We start from the raw sequence: 17,567 nt of genomic DNA, 5'->3' as shown, positions 1-17,567 counted from the left end.
AATCAGAAACAAATAAAAAATAACAATAGAAAAACTACTCACCACTTTAATTAACCAAATAATCAATCTCGACATCACAAAAATGGGACAAGCATATTATTTATCTCCAAAAGGGATGAATTATATAACTTATGTAGTAATTTTTGCCCTAAATGCTTAATTTAGTCATAAGAAAACAATTAGACAAACCCATATTGAGGGACATTCTACAAAACAACTGGTGTGAACTATCTAAAATGCTACTATCTTGAAAATACTCCAACTGTTCTAAATTAAAGGAGACTATAATTACATTACAACTAAATTCACAGTAGGATCTTTGATTGATCCTGTGTAGAAAAAAACAATTATTAGAACTGGAGAAATCTGAATATAGACTATATCAAAATATATTATTGTTCGATACTAAACTTCTTGAATGTGAAAATGATATTGAGGTATAGTATACATGTAGTGTTATGGTATAAAATGGTATGTAGGAGATTATCCTTGTTCTTAAGAGATACATGCTATTATGCTATGTATTTAGGAATAAAGTCTTATGATGCCTGCACTTTAACTTTAAATAATTCAGCTTAAATAGAAATGCCTGGGCATGCATACAGACACATGTGTGCACACATGTACAATTATTAATAACAGCATTTCTCAAGCTGTTTCTAAGGACCCTTTTTTTAGACATTTTTTCTTATTACCTCCTCTCCCCCCATAAAATTTTTTAATTATGATAAAAAATAATATAAAATTTGCCATCTTAAACATTTTTAAGTGTGCAGTTCAGTATTATTAAGTATATTCATACTGTTGTGTAATCAATCTCCAGAACTTTATCTTGCAAAACTGAAACTCTATACTCATTAAGCAACAACTTCCCAATTCTCCCTAGTCCACACATTCCCTGGCAACCATCATTCTACTTTCTGATTCTATGATTTTTGACTGCTGTATATACTTTATAGGTGGAATCATATAGTATTTGTGTGTGTGCGTGGTGTGTGTGTGTGTGTGTGTGTGTGTGTGTGTGTGATTTCCTTATTTCACTTAGCATAATATCCTTAAGATTCATCCATGTTGTGGCATGTGTCAGAATTTCCTTCTTGTTTAAGGCTGAATAATAGTCCATTGATTGTATATATCACATTTTGTTTATCCATTCATCCATCCATGAACACAGATTGCTTCCACTTTGAATGTTGAGAATAATGTTAAGAACATGTGTGTACAAATATCCATTCCATTGGTTGCTTTTTCACTCCGTTGATCATGTCCTTTGATGCACATAAGTTTTAAATTTTGATGTTGTCTAATTTATCTTTTTTTTTTAACTTTGTTGCCTGTGCTTTTCGTGTCACATCCAAGAAATCACTGTCAAATCCAGTGACAGGAAGCTCTTCCTCTATGTTTTCTCCCAAAACATAGTTTTATAATTTTAAGTTTTATGTTTAGGCCTTTGACCCACTTTGAGTTCTTTTTTTCTTTTATGTAGCATAAGGTAAGGGTCCAACCTCATTTTTTTTTTTTTTTTGCATGTGGGTATCCAGTTTTCTTTTTTTTTTAATTTTTTTATTGTTATGTTAATCACCATACATTACATCAGTAGTTCTTGATGTACTGTTCCATGATTCATTGTTTGTGCATAACACCCAGTGCTCCACGCAAAATGTGCCCTCTTTAATACCCATCAGCAGGCTAACCCATCCCCCCACCCGCCTCCCCTCTAGAACCCTCAGTTTGTTTTTCAGAGTCCATCATCTCTCATGGTTCGTCTTCCCCTCCGACTTACATCCCTTCATTCTTCCCCTCCTGCTATCTTCTTTTTCTTTTTTCTTAACATATGTTGTATTATTTCTTTCAGAAGTGCATATCTGTGATTCAACAGTCTTGCACAATTCACAGTGCTCACCATAGCACATACCCTCCCCAATGTCTATCACCCAGCCACCCAATCCCTCCCACCCCCCACCACGACACCTACACTCAGTTTGTTTCCTGAGATTAAGAATTCCTCATATCAGTGAGGTCATATGATACGTCTTTCTCTGATTGACTTATTTCACTCAGCATAACACCCTCCAGTTCCATCCACGTTGTTGCAAATGGCAAGATCTCATTCCATTTGATGGCTGCATAATATTCCATTCTGAATATATACCATATCTTCTTTATCCATTCATCTGTCTATGGACATCTTGGCTCTTTCCACAGTTTGGCTACTGTGGACATTGCTGCTATAAACAACTGGGGTGCACGTACCCCCTCGGGTCCCTACATTTGTATCTTTGGGGTAAATACCCAGTAGTGCAATTGTGGGATTGTATGGTAGCTCTATTTTCAACTGTTTGAGGAACCTCCATACTGTTTTCCAGAGTGGTTGCACCAGCTTGCATTCCCACCAATAGTGTAGGAGGGTTCCCTTTTCTCCACATCCCCGCCAACATCTGTCGTTTCCTGACTTGTTAATTTTACCTATTCTGACTGCTGTGAGGTGGTAGCTCATTGAGGTTTGGATTTGGATTTCCCTGATGCCGAGCGATGTTGAGCACTTTTTCATGTGTCTGTTGGCCATTTGGATGTCTTCTTTGGAAAAATGTCTGTTCATGTCTTCTGCCCATTTCTTGATTGGATTCTTTTTTCTTCGGGTGTTGAGTTTGATAAGTTCTCTATAGATTTTGGATACTAGCCCTTTATCTGATATGTCATTTACAAATATTTTCTCCCATTCTGTCGGTTGTCTTTTGGTTTTGTGGACTGTTTCTTTGGCTGTGCAAAAGCTTTTTATCTTCATGAAATTCCAATAGTTCATTTTTGCCCTTGCTTCCCTTGCCTTTGGCGATGTTTCTAGGAAGAAGTTGCTGCGGCTGAGGTCGAAGAGGTTACTACCTGTGATCTCCATTAGGATTTTGATGGACTCCTGTCTCACATTGAGGTCTTTCAACCATTTGGAGTCTATTTTCGTGTGTGGTGTAAGGAAATGGTCCAGTTTCATTCTTCTGCATGTGGCTGTCCAATTTTCCCAACACCATTTGTTGAAGAGACTGTCTTTTTTCCATTGAACATTCCTTCCTGCTTTGTCAAAGATTAGTTGACCATAGAGTTGAGGGTTCATTTCTGGGCTCTCTCTTCTGTTCCATTGATCTATGTGTCTGTTTTTGTGCCAGTACCATACTGTCTTGATGATGACAGCTTTGTAATACAGCTGGAAGTCCGGAATTGTGATGCCGCCAGCTTTGCTTTTCTTTTTCAACATTCCTCTGGCTATTCCGGGTCTCTTCTGGTTCCATGCAAATTTTAGGATTATTTGTTCCTTTTCTTTGAAAAAAGTGGATGGTATTTTGATGGGGATTGCATTGAATGTGTAGATTGCTCTAGGTAGCACTGATATCTTCACAATGTTTTTTCTTCCAATCCATGAGCATGGAACGTTTTTCCATTTCTTTGTGTCTTCTTCAATTTATTTCATGAGTATTTTATAGTTTTCTGAGTACAGAGCCTTTGCCTCTTTGCTTAAATTTATTCCTAGGTATCTTATGGTTTTGGGTGCAATTGTAAATGGAATTGACTCCTTGATTTGTCTCTCTTCTGTCTTTTGGTTGATGTATAGGAATGCCACTGATTTCTGTGCCTTGATTTTATATGCTGCTACTTGACTGAATTCCTGTATGAGTTCTAGCAGTTTTGGGGTGGAGTCTTTTGGGTTTTCCACATACAGTATCATATCATCCACAAAGAGTGAGAGTTTGACTTCCTCTTTGCCGATTTGGATGCCTTTGATTTCTTTTTGTTGTCTGATTGCTGTGGCTAGGACTTCTAACACTATGTTGAATAGCAGTGGTGAGAGTGGACATCCCTGCCACGTTCCTGACCTTAGGGGAAAAGCTCTCAGCTTTTCCCCATTGAGAATGATATTCGCTGTAGGTTTTTCATAGATGGCTTTTATGATATTGAGGTATGTACCCTCTATCCCTATACTCTGAAGAGTTTTGATCAAGAAAGGATGCTGTAGTTTGTCAAATGCTTTTTCTGCATCTATTGAGAGGATCATATGATTCTTGTTCTTTCTTTTGTTCATGTATTGTATAACATTGATTGATTTGCGGATGTTGAACCAAGCTTGCAGCCCAAGGATAAATCCCACTTGGTCATGGTGAATAATCCTTTTAATTTACTGTTGGATCCTATTGGCTAGTATTTTGGTGAGAATTTTTGCATCCATGTTCATCAAGGATATTGGTTTGTAATTCTTTTTGATGGGGTCTTTGTCTGGTTTTGGGATCAAGGTAATGGTGGCCTCATAAAATGAGTTTGGAAGTTTTCCTTCCATTTCTATTTTTTGGAACAGTTTCAGAAGAATAGGTATTAATTCTTCTTTAAATGTCTGATAGAATTCCCCTGGGAAGCCATCTGGCCCTGGGCTTTGTTTGTTGGGAGATTTTTGATCACTGCTTCAATTTCCTTAGTGGTTACAGGTCTGTTCAGGTTTTCTGTTTCCTCCTGGTTCAGTTTTGGTAGTTGATACATCTGTAGGAATGCACCCATTTCTTCCAGGTTATCTAATTTGCTGGCATGGAGTTGCTCATAATATGTTCTTATAATTGTTTGTATTTCTTTGATGTTGGTTGTGATCTCTCTTCTTTCATTCATGATTTTGTTGATTTGGGTCATTTCTCTTTTCTTTTTGATAAGTCAGGCCAGGGGTTTATCAATCTTGTTAATTCTTTCAAAGAACAAGCTCCTAGGTTCGTTGATCTGTTCTACTGTTCTTTTGGTTTCTATTTCATTGATTTCTGCTCTGATCTTTATGATTTCTCTTCTCCTGCTGGGTTTAGGCTTTTTTTGCTGTTCTTTCTCCAGCTCCTTTAGGTGTAGGGTTAGGTTGTGTATTTGAGACCTTTCTTGTTTCTTGAGAAAGGCTTGTATTGCCATATACTTTCCTCTCAGGACTGCCTTTGCTGTATCCCGAAGATTTTGAACAGTTGTGTTTTCATTTTCATTGGTTTCCATGAATTTTTTTAAATCTTCTTTAATTTCCTGGTTGACCCATTCATTCTTTAGTAGGATGCTCTTCAGCCTCCATGTATTTGAGTTCTTTCCGACTTTCCTCTTGTGATTGAGTTCTAGTTTCAAAGCATTGTGGTATGAAAACATGGAGGGAATAATCCCAATCTTTCGGTACTGGTTAAGTCCTGATGTGTCGTAGGATGTGATCAATTCTGGAATGTTCCATGGGCACTAGATAAGAATGTGTATTCCGTTGCTTTGGGATGGAATGTTCTGAATATGTCTATGAAGTCCATTCAGTCCAGCGTGTCATTTAAAGTCTTTTTTCCTTGTTGAGCTTTTGCTTAGATGATCTGTCCATTTCAGTCAGGGGGGTGTTTAAGTCCCCCACTATTATTGTATTGTTGTCAATGTGTTTCTTCGCTTTTGTTATTAATTGCCTTATATAATTGGCTGCTCCCATGTTTGGGGCATAGATATGTACAATTGTTAGATCTTCTTGTTGGATAGACCCTTTAAGTAGGATATAGTGTCCTTCCTCATCTCTTATTACAGTCTTTGTTTCAAAATCTAATTTGTCTGATAGAAGGATTGCCACCCCAGCTTTCTTTGGGTGTCCATTAGCATGGTAAATGGTTTTCCACCCCCTCACTTTCAATCTGGGGGTATCTTTGCATCTAAAATGAGTCTCTTGCAACAGCATATCGATGGGTCTTGTTTTTTAATCCTATCTGATAGCCTGTGTCTTTTGATTGGGGCATTGAGCCCATTTACATTCAGAGTAACTATTGAAATGTATGAATTTAGTGCCATTGTATTGCCTGTAAGGTAACTGTTACTGTATATTGTCTGTGTTCTTTTTTGATCTATGCTGCTTTTAGGCTCTCTGTTTGCTTAGAGGACCCCTTCAATATTTCTTGGAGGGCTGGTTTTGTGTTTGGAAATTCTTTTAGTTTTTGTTTGTCCTGGAAGCTTTTTATCTCTCCTTCAATTTTCAGTGAGAGCCTAGCTGGATATAGTATTCCTGGCTGCATATTTTTCTCATTTAGTGCTCTAAAGATATCATTCCAGTCCCTTCTGGCCTGCCAGGTCTCTGTGGATAGGTCTGTTGCCAATCTAATATTTCTACCATTGTAGTTACATATCTCTTCTCCCGAGCTGCTTTCAGGATTTTCTCTTTGTCTCTGAGACTCGTAAGTTTTACTATTAGATGTCGGGGTGTTGACCTCTTTTTATTGATTTTGAGAGGGGTTCTCTGTGCCTCCTGAATTTTGATGCCTATTTCCTTCCCCACATTAGGGAAGTTCTCTGCTATTATTTGCTCCAATATACCCTCTGCCCCTCTCTCTCTTTCTTCTTCTTCTGGGATCCCAATTATTCTAATGTTGTTTCATCTTATTGTATTGCTTATCTCTCGAATTCTGCCCTCGTGATCCTGTAGCTGTTTCTCTCTCTTTTTCTCAGTCTCTTTATTTTCCATCACTTGGTCTTCTATATCATTGATTCTCTCTTCTGCCTCATTTAGCCTAGCAGTTAGTGCCCCCATTTTTGATTGCACCTCATTAATAGCCTTTTTGATTTTGACTTGGTTAGATTTTACTTCTTTTATTTCTCCAGGAAGGGTGTCTCTAATAACTTCCATGCTTTTTTCAAGCCCAGCTAGTATCTTTAAAGTCATGATTCTGAACTCTAGGTCTGACATTGTACTAATGTCCGTATTGAGTAGGTCCCTGGCAGCCGGTACTATCTCTTGTTCTTTTTGCTGAGGTGATTTTTTTCGTCTTGTCATTTTGTCCAGAGGAGAATAGATGAATGAGAGAACAAAATGCTAACAGGTTAACAACGTCCCCAGCAAATATACTCTATACAAATCAGAAAAGACCTGAAACCAGGGTAAAAAAAGGGAAAGAAAGAAAAAAGAAAGAGAAAAGAAAGAAAAAAAAACAAAAAGATAAAAACAAAAACAGAATACAAAACAGAATATGATCAAATATGATCAGGCTCGTGCATAGATTGTGCCACACACTAGATTTTGGGCGTATTTTGGTCTGTTGGAAAAAAGTGCCTCCTAAAATTTTAAAGGAAGAAAGACTTATATATGTACAAAATAAGGGTTGATACAATGAAGGGATGGAAGATGACTGTAAAGATGAAAATTATAAAAGTTTTTATAAAAGGAATTGATAAGGTTGTTTGAAAAAAGAAAGAAGATTTAAAAAAAAAGAAAAAAAAGGGAGAGAATGTGATTAGGCAGCAGACTAGAACAAAGCCATACACTAGTGATTTAGGGTATATTTTGATCTGTTAGAAGAAACTGTATATCAAAATTTTAAAGAGAGAACAACATATATATATATATATATATATGCCAAAAATAAGGGTAACTACTATGAAGGGATAAAATATGACTCTAAAAATGAAAAATAAAAAATGTTTTTTTAGAAAAATGGATTGATAGATGTTGGTGAAAAAGAGAAAAAGAAAAATTAAAAAAACAGTTAAAAAATTAACTTTGAAAAACTAATGAATCATGGTAAATAAAGCTATGAATTCTATGTGCAGTATTCCCCTAGCACTGGAGTTCTCCCGTTCTCCTTGATGGGTAAACTTGGTCTTGGCTTGCTGGCTGTTCGTGCTGATCTTCTGGGGGAGGGGCCTGTTGCCATGGTTCCCAAATGTCTTTGCTGGAGGCGGAATTGCCCCACCCTTGTCGGTCCGGGCTAAGCAAGGTGCTCGGGTTGCTCTCAGCTTTTGTTCCCTGCAAGCTCTGGTACAGCTTTGGAGGACCAGGGTGAAAATGGTGGCCTCCCAATCTCTACTCGGAGGAGCTGAGAACTCGGGGCCCCGCTCCTCAGTGTGCCCCCAGAGAAAAACAGTCACTCCCGTCTCCCAGGTCTCCGGCCGCACTCCGTGCTCACCTGGCCTGTGACCGAGCGTTTCTATCTCTGGCACCCGACCCAGTGTGGAGTCTCCAAACCCAGCAGATCCCTGCGGTGCGTTCGCGCGCCGCTCCTCCCAGGGGAGGAAGGGGAGTCTCCCCGGATCTGCCACTTGTTGGGTCCCTGCTGGAGGAGCAGTGGCCCGACTGGGCCGCGGATCACAGTTTATGGCCACCCCGAGCTGAGAGCCCGTGCCTCGGCTCCGTCTCTGCAGCCGGCTTCCCCGCTCCGATACCTGGGAGCTCTTCCGCACTCAGGCACTCCCGGTGTTTCTGTGACCCCGAGGGTCCTGAGACCACACTGTCCCGCGAGGGTTCCACCCCCCGCTTAGCCACTGGAGCGACGTCCCTCAGCGGAGCTGACTTCTAAAAGTTCCGATTTTGTGCTCCGCGACTCTATCACTTGCCAGAAGCGGCCGACGGAGGCCCCCTCCCCCACCGTCTATCCTCCCAAATATCGCCTCGGATTCACTTCTCCATACATCCTGCCTTCCAGTAAGTGGTTGCTTCTCTGTTCAGAGAGTTGTTGCTACTCTCTTCTTCGGTCTCCTGTTGAGTTCGTAGGTGTTCAGAATGGTTTGATCCCTATTCAGCTGAATTCCTGAGACCAGACGAAATCCAGGTCTCCTACTCCTCCGCCATCTTGCTCCGACCCCAGTATCCAGTTTTCTGTAGCCTTCTTACCATGTGTCAACACTAACTGGTTTTAGGTTAGGGATGGTTATGTAAGAAAAACTTGTTACTGAGATCTAACTTAACTTTTTCTGACAAAAGAAGAGCATTTGTATATTTAAAAACAAACTGGTATTAAATATCAGCTCACTTCATTTAATCTTTTCAAAGATGTATTTTACAAATATTTCATTTCTCTAAATCTAAGTGCTTACTCCACAAAACTGTTTCAGTTAGAGAAGCTTTCATACCTAAATATTTACTTACTAGAATTATTTGTTTGTTTGTATTTCCCCTGAGAAAACTGTCCTGTAGTAGCTAGTTTTTGAAATTTCAATTTATATATGAATTTTGAAGTATTTGGTCATCTAAAGGTACAGGCAGGAAAGCATCACTTTAGAACCTCAGAGACCAGAGAGGGGGGAAAATATCTACCATCAGTAAAATCCTCAAAATCTTTCCCCATACCACATTTGCTTGAAAAAAGAAGACATCACTACTCTCAAATCAAAAGTCAAACGGATGACTCAGGTGTCACTAATTTTTCTCAATTCATTGAAACTGTAAAATAGTCACAGTTTCTAAATTATTCTATCAACTTGGCATTATTGCCATTCATAAAGTTAATCCATAATGTGGAAAAAAATAAAATAACCCTCTGAGTATTAAACAGTTCTAGATTATTGTGCAGCAAAGCAAATTCTGATCATCAAACTAGTAACTTTTTTCCTTCTCATTATGCTAAATAATTTGATTATGAACTGCCACCAAAATATAAACTACAACTATACATTATATAGTAGTAAATATACAGTAGTAAATACCGTATATTCTTAGTTCAAAAAAATACTATTGCTTGTCAAATTGATAATCATAGCATCTAACTTCAATGACTACATTGACATACAAAGATTCCACCACCCTCAAAAACTGTAGTCTATTCCATTTTAAGTATCATCCAATATCCTTTAATAACATTAATACACCACCAAATTACTTTCTTTGTGGAACAAAGACAAGCACTTTTAAAGCTTGTAAAGTGGCTAATTCTTAATGTTGTCAAATTAAGTTAAGCAATTTAACGCAATTACTAAATGTACTGACTTCTTCAAAAATTGTAGCAATTAGAGAAAATGTTTCACTGTCTTTTATAACATACATAAATAACTTGGCTTAAGCAAAGTTGTTTGGAGCTTTTTTTGTTTGTTCATTTATTTATTTGGTGACAGGGCTGAATTTTGGTAGCCATTCTTTTTTTTTTTTTTTTAAGGTTTATTCATTTGAGAGAGAGAGAGAGAGTGCTCAGGCACATGCACCACAAGCGGGTAGAGGGGCAGAGGGAGAGGGAGAGAGAGAATCTCAAGCAGACTCTACGCTGGGCACAGGGCCCAATGCAGGACTCAATCTCACAACCCTGAGATTATGACCTGAGCAAGAATCAGATGCCATAGTCAAATCCAAGATTTTAGTCATGGCTTGCATTCATCCAAATCAAACAACAGCATTTGATATTATAAAATTGGATCCCTTCCCATCTCTGGTTTTGAGTTCATATTGTTAAAGTAGGGTACATTCTATTTTTGCTTTACAGCCACCACTGCCAGGGTAAGGGTAGATTTCACCATAGACAAAACAACTTCGATCTGAGACAGGCAGCCTTTGGAACTGCCAATTGCCTGGACAGGCCCTATCCCACATTTGCTAATCAAAGTCCATTTATAAGTCTCCTAAACTTGTGGAGTTAGGAACGTTAGGAAATGACCCAACAACCCAATTCTTGGATAACTGAGCATCGACAATTACTTTCTCTCAAGGAGACAGGGAGATTGAAATAAACGATACTGGTTCCTTCTAGCCTTAAATTGAATAAACAGATGATAGAAAACAAAAACACCTGATTAATGAGACTTACTGATACACTATGATTAATTATTTCAACTCCATAACTAGTTTTTCCATCAATAAATTGAGATGATTAATTCACCCATTTACCTTAATGTATTTCAATTGCTTTCTTCTTGTTTTCTCAACACCAAAGCCTATGGCTGTCTTTTAAGAATATATTCATCCTTCATCTCCACCCTTCCTCATTCACTCATTCATTCAAAGGGGGATTACTATTTGTTATACTAGGTACAAGGTTGAACTAGTATACCAGGCACTAGGGACGCAAGGGTGAACAAAACAGGCATGGTCCCTACTGTCCTGAAATCGACAGTCCAACAGAGATGGCCAGTATTATAAACACAAAATTTCAATTATTTCAGTAATGCTAAGTGCTAAGATGTTATAAGAACCTATAAATAGGGGGATCTGATCAAGTCAGGGAAATCAGAGAAGGTGTCCCTGAGAAGGGGACCCTTGATCTAAACTCTATGTTTACAGAAGTTGGCATTAACCAAAGAAAAAAAGGTAGCAAAAGTAATTTATTCAAGAGAACAGCACAAAGGCCCTACAGTGGAAGCACATATGTTGAACATGAAGAACTAAAAGAAAACTCAATGTGACTGAAATAAAGGGGGCTGCATATTGTACACTGAACTTAGAGAGGAAGACAGGTTCTATAGTCACAAAAGGGTTAGAAGCAAGAGACTGATATGACTGAATTTGTCTGTTATAAAGATGACTCTGACTGCAAAGTACAGATGGATTTGAAGGTAGGTCAACATGGTGTATTAGGGGGCTATCATAGTAGTTCAGAGAAGAGTAAATCACAGGTAAATCAGCGTACAGACTACAGCATACAGAAGGAAGGTAAGTAGATTTTAGAGGTATTTAGATAAAACAATTAGGTTCAGGTGATGGATTGGGTATGGGGAGTGTATCTATTGCTATATAAAAAATCACCCTAAAACTTAGCATTTTACAATAAATATCTCATAATTTCTGTGGATCAAGAATCAGGATACGACTTAGCTGGGTGCCTCTGACTCTGGCTTAGTCATAAGGCTGCAATCAAAGCATTGACCAGGGATGCATTTACCTCAAGGCTTGACCAGGGAAAGATTCACTTTGAAGCCTACTCATGTGACTGTTGACAGGTCTCAAGTTCTCATTGACTATTGGCCAGAGACATCAGTTCCCTGCAACATAGACCTTTCCAGGGGGTACTCACAATAGAGCAACTTGCTTCCTTCATGTAAGGACAGAGTTAGGAAAGAAGAACCACAGCAAGGGAATGAAAAGCCAAGCAAGAAGGAAATCAGTCTTTTTGTAACCTAATGTTAGAAATGACATCTCAGCATCATATTGTATTCATTAGAAGTGAGTCTCTAGGTCCAGGACACTTACAGAGGAGATTACACAAAGGGCAAATATACCAGAAGATGGGGAATCACTGGAGGTCATTTTGGAGGCTGCTATACCACAGGGAGTGAGGATGCAAGAGGCATTGTGGTATTAGTGAGATTGGGGATGATGAACACAGAAAAAACCCTTGCCCTCATCAAACTTACCTTCTGATAGCTAAAGACAGATGATAAACATATAAACAAACAAATTCAGATAATGATAAAGATAGAAAGAAAATAAATAGGACAAAGTTGTGAGTTTCTCTTCAGCTTTGGTGTTAAAACTTGCTTTTCATACACCCAAGTAGATTGCTAAAAGCCTTAGGATGTCACCTAGATTCCTCCTGTACGCCCACTGACTTTTTGCTTCTCTTACAGCATTTATCTAAAACTGCTTTGTATTATGGTACAAGCCACCCTTTTTGTTGGGCCAAAAAATGTGACCTCCCCCACCTCCAAGATGCCTACATCTACCCTTTGGAACATGTGAATGTTTCCTTATTTGGAAAAAGGGTCTTGCAGGTGTTACTAGGTTAAGGATCTTGCAATAGAGTGATAACCCTGATTTATCCAAGTGGGCCCTAAATGCCATCACAATAGTCCTTATAAGAGACACTGAGAGAAGACACACACAGGAAGAGTCAGGGTGACCATGGAGACAGACATTGGAGAGATGCAGTCACGAGTCAAGGAATGCCAAAAGCCACAAGAAGCTGGAAGAGGCGAAGAGTAGATTTTCCTCCAAAGCTTCCCAAAGGAGTGTCACCCTGTTGACACCTTGATTTTGGACTTCTGGCCTCTAGAACTGTAAGAGAATAGATTTCTGTGGTGTTAAGCCACCTAGTTTCTGGTAACTTGTTACAACAGCCACGGGAAACTAATAGACCCTTCCAATGTTATTCCCTATCACCAGATTCGTGGGATTTACCACGAGTTCTAATTATTTATTCATTTGTTTATTGTGTCCCACCCCTATTAATGTGTAAGCTCCATGAAGACGGGGCCTTCCTTCTACACATAAATCTTGGCATAGTATCTAGAATATATTACATCCCTAGGAATTATCTGTTAAATGAATGAATGCATAAATGTCCCCCAGTAGATAACAAGTCTTGCAAGACAAGAGACCATGTCTATTGGCCATAATTCCTGAAGCCTCCAGCAAAGAGTCTTACCAAAACTGTTGTTGAACTAGGTTTGAGCTCTAGAAATCAGGGATTCTGGATTCTGGATATTGTACTGCAATTTACAGTTATATGACAACCTCACCTCTGCCTTTGTACACATCTGGTATTAGACTTAGTGTGTTCTAGTAAGTTTGTTCCTTATCAGCTTTTCTTTTCTTAACCCTGATAAGGAGCAGGTCCAGAAAGCATTCATTTTCTCATGCTGTACATGATCCACAGTGGTTGGCATATTGTAGGGAACACAAATATTTAAGACTTTTGGATGAATTCTAATATCAGGCTCAATCATAACTAAAAAGTAACATCACCTCCTGGAGTAAATTCCTAATCACTTCTAGAAATGAAATATTCTCAACTGAAAGGAGACTTATCCTTAACCTCACATGGCTGTGAACCTGTGCACCACTTGGCCTGTACTAGGGGCTCCATAAGTGGTGGTACCTGGTTACTCATAATGCTTACCACTGACCTAACTCAGCCTTGAGGACAGCATTAGGCAAGAGCTCCAAATCAGCTCCATCACTTATTGGCCATGTGATCTTGGGCAAGCTATCTTACCTTTCTGAGCCGAAAAGTGATAATAACACCTACCTTATAAGAGTGGTTCTGACATAGAAACTCAATGAAGTAACCGAATAGTTAAACTTAGGAAAAGGGCCTGGCTCAATAATGTATGTAATTATTTTAAGCAAAAAATCTTGGCTTTTGAAGATATGCAGTAATTTTGAGTAAATACTCTTACTTCCTTAAGCCTTCTGAAACAATGAACGGGACTAACTGACCCTATTCCTGCCTCAACGAAACCTAGTTTGGAAACCATGGAACCAAAGGCCATGTGAGGGTTCCATGTTTCCACGACTCTTCCCTTCAGCAGTTATCACAGTGTTTACAAAGAAGAGAGACGAAACCGACTTGACAGGTTCTCTAGAAGAGTCCAGCACCTGCGGTAGCTCTTTAAACCAGGCTCATCTTTAAACCAGGCTCATTTTAGGCTTTTTGGCAGACAGAGGTCACGACCTTAGAGAGCGCGGGTCACAGGTTGGGCGGTCCACCACATCCAAGAGAGTCCCTGAGTTGCCTGGGCAACGCCTACGTCACCGCGTAGTCTCATTTATCCGTCGGTGAAGAGCACACAGAGCTCAACGCGCAGGCGCCTCGTGGAAGCCAATGGGCGCGGTCCGAACGCAGGCGCCGCTGGGCCCCGCCCCTTTCCGATCGAATTCGGGGGCGGGGCGACAGCGGGAGCGCGCCCGTCTTTCCCCGGCGAGCGGGCGGTTGTCCGTGGCTCTGTGGCTGGGCGCCCCGTTACGTAGGTTACGCATACAATCACTTCGCCAGGGCCGCCTGGAGCCCGCCCAGATAGCTGTGTCGTCCCACACCCGGGCACCCCGGAGGCGGGGGCCGCGATGATGCGGGGCGGGGGCTCGACGTGGAGCTGACCGGGGGCTGAGAAGAGTCGGGGCGACGCGCGAAGCCCTTCCCTGCTTGTCGGGCTCTGGGGCTCCCGCCCTCCGAGTTCCAGCCGTCAGGGTCACGCCACTCGCTGGACGCCCTGAACTCCGTGTCCCCCAAGCCCCGGGCCCCCTGCGGGAATGTTCAAAAATGAGTACCAGGTAACCCGAAACGGCGCTCCATCCTGTCTACAGCTTTCTCCTCTAGGGTGATGTAGTTCGTGTTCAGGGTGAGGACAAAGCTCCCTCCCCACTCCCCCTTAACACGGTTTTTTTCTGGGTGAGAGAGAAGTTCTGGATGAGTAGTCGTGACCCCGGAAGAAAAAAGGAGTAAGCAGCTACGGTTTGGGCGTATGATTTGGCTTTTGTTCAATCTCCAGCTCAGTTCTTTTCAAGGTGTATGGATTGCCTGAGACTCTGATTAAAATGCAGATCTTAAACCCCCATCGGACCTCTGGATCAGAATCTTAGGGCAGGGCCCATAAATCTTGAGTTTTAACAAGTTCCTTGGGTACTCACTACTGATGCACAGTGATGACTTAGAAGCTATTTAGAATAGAGTGAGTGAGTGAATGCATGAGTGGGTTAAACCAAGAAAGAAAATAAGCATTTGGCTACGTGCTATTTTCTTTTTCCCTAAAACTGGGGTCAGTGATTCTCTAACCTGGGGTAGGTTAGGATCTCTTGGGGTACTTGTGAAAATGCAGACCTCCTGACCCTCACCCCCCATCTAGTGAATGAGAACATCTGTAAAAATTAAACTTGCCCCAGTTGATTCTGATGTACATGGTCCAAAGATCACAGTGGAGAAACTGCTTCTGGGTCTTCCTCTGTCACCTTAAGTATCTTAGTGTCTTCAAAACATGGCTTGCTCTTCTCACCTCACTGGACCCCTGAATCCACTGGACCCACTGCTTTTTTGACCCTAGTCTCCTGACCTTCCCTCCTACTTCTACCTGAGGTTACATTCTCTGTTTACAATTGTGCTGGACCAGCCCTCCATTGATTACCTCTTTGTTGCCTCTACATTTTCACCAAATGCTACTTGCCTTCCTATTAGTGTCCTTCAAGTAGTCTGCTGTTCTCTTTCTTCTACTCCCATTTGATATCATTAAATGTGTTAGAACAATTTAAGAGAGTTTTCCTCTCAATTTAGGTAAAATATGTTGTTATAAAAAAGCATATGCCCACAATGGAAAACAGGAGAAAGCAGAAGGAAGAGGGGGTGGGTATTGCACCAGGTACAAGGATTTTTCTCTTTAAAAAAACAAACAAAACAAAACTGACTCAAATTTAAAATTTTTATTGATATGTGACCTAACCCCAGAAGCTATAGTAATTTATAGTAATTCTTAACCACACACAGCTTGCACATAATACTGCCTAAGGAAGAGGAAATTTAGTATCATAAGTTAAAGTGATGGTTTTAAAACTCAGAAGCAAAAATACCTTTATATTATTGAGAAAACTTAAAAGCTGGAAATTCTTTACAAAAATCAGACAGATTTGCTCATGTGCTGCTTATAATTATAACAGACCATAAAAGAAAACCATATTTAGTCTTCATTTCAGATTCTCAATTTCTTGCAATTACCTCTTCCTCAGAGATAATCATCTTAATTCCTTTCTTGATAATTAAAGCTTATGGGTATTCAGTAGTGTGTTTAGTACTTTTATATAAGCATGGCCTTGCATGTTCTCAGGTTTACAATAGGGAACACGGAGCATGTCTATACAAATGGTTCTCTATTTTTCTTATACAAATTTTATAGATTTCCATATCAATTTATATTAGATATATAAAAAGATGGGAATGCTCAGAATAAGAATCAAACCCCAATGCCCACTCATTCCCAAGCTTTTTTATTAACCATTACCAAAATATTCAGTTTGTCCTTTTTTTGAATAATCATTGCTGGCACTATTGAGCCCTTGCTACATACAAGGTATTGTGTTTGCTGGTTTATGTTTACTATCCTGTGTAATCCAACAACCCATTTTACAGATGGAGAATCAAGAGGTTATATAACTCTCAAGGTCAGATAGTTAATAAATGTTAAAGCTGGTATCAGAGCTTGGGTCAGTATGACTGGAAAGCTTATAGCCACAGATAACTTACCAGAATTTGTTAGCCTGGCTCTAAAGTTGAGTTTAAACCCTTTAGTCAGGGATGAATAGAATGTTTTGTAAGCATGGTTTATACATGGCAAGTAAATGAACCCCACATCGAGAGACTGTAGAGTTTGTATGGCACAATTTAATGTTTATCATTCTTTAAAAAAAAAAATTTCCCTAAACCATTTATCCAGGATGACCCAAATCAGAGTGGTTGTGGCTTAAGTACAATCAAGGTATACTGTAGGATTTAATAACAGGAGTAATGTTTCCTCCCAGATCTATTTAACAGACAGTTGCCTGGAACAGTGGTTATAGGCTGTGTGGTGGATAGTATTTCCTGTTTAGCATTGTCTTTCACTTTAATTTAAACACGTTGTTTTTATTTTCCAGGGAGGTGCATTTGTTGAAATCTTTAGTGCTCAGGGCAAAAATCCTGGAGCAAAATGGAAGATCCTTGGCAGTCCATCCGTGATTTGGAAAGTAAGTGTTTGAAGTTAGGGCCACCTAAATCCTGGAAAGAAAGGAGAATGAAGGTCATAAGAAAAAGGGTTTGATAAGGTTTCAGAACTGTTTTTACTGTTCATTCAAAAACCCTTTCATGACCCTGTTGGCTGCAGCTCTCCCAGAAACCACTCCTCAGGCCTTTCAAGACTTTGGCACTCAGCTCATAACCCTTCTCTGTAGGCCGAGTCCTGCTTTTGTTTTAGGTGACTTCAGTGTTTGTGAGGAAACTCTCCAAACCCTGAGCTGCTCATTTCTTGATTTCTTCATCACTAATAACCCCTTCCACTCTCTGTCAGTCCCCGTTCCCACTGTCACACCCTGTACCTTATCACGGTAAACTGCAGGGCCCCTGAAATGACTGAGACACACCTTGAGACATCTCTCTCCGACCCCAAGCTTCGGTTCTTAA

The 17,567-nt window shown here is 39.9% G+C and overlaps 1 protein-coding gene and 1 long non-coding RNA gene across 12 annotated transcripts in view; one reads left to right on the top strand and one right to left on the bottom strand.

The window, feature by feature from the left end:
- LOC113918940 overlaps positions 1-14,152 on the bottom strand; it is a 278,736-nt gene extending 264,584 nt beyond the window's left edge. Inside the window, exon 1 of the long non-coding RNA XR_003518731.2 lies at positions 14,027-14,152. This is a non-coding gene — a long non-coding RNA (uncharacterized LOC113918940). The remainder of the gene's footprint in view (positions 1-14,026) is intronic.
- A 175-nt stretch (positions 14,153-14,327) lies between these two features.
- Positions 14,328-17,567, top strand: part of CFAP20DC (CFAP20 domain containing) — a 266,758-nt gene continuing 263,518 nt past the window's right edge. For all 11 annotated transcript variants that reach the window (XR_003518687.1, XR_003518688.1, XM_027587613.1 and 8 more), the window contains exons 1-2: positions 14,328-14,698; positions 17,045-17,134. Coding sequence is in view for 9 of the 11 variants with exons in the window: in XM_027587613.1 (XP_027443414.1) it covers positions 14,678-14,698; positions 17,045-17,134 (111 nt within the window). In the remaining 2 variants the exon portion in view is untranslated. The remainder of the gene's footprint in view (positions 14,699-17,044; positions 17,135-17,567) is intronic.

The sequence above is a fragment of the Zalophus californianus genome, chromosome 1 (assembly GCF_009762305.2).
Source record: "Zalophus californianus isolate mZalCal1 chromosome 1, mZalCal1.pri.v2, whole genome shotgun sequence".
Classification (NCBI taxonomy): domain Eukaryota; kingdom Metazoa; phylum Chordata; class Mammalia; order Carnivora; family Otariidae; genus Zalophus; species Zalophus californianus.
Note: the sequence above shows the minus strand (reverse complement) of the source record. Positions and strands in the feature narration are given on the sequence as shown.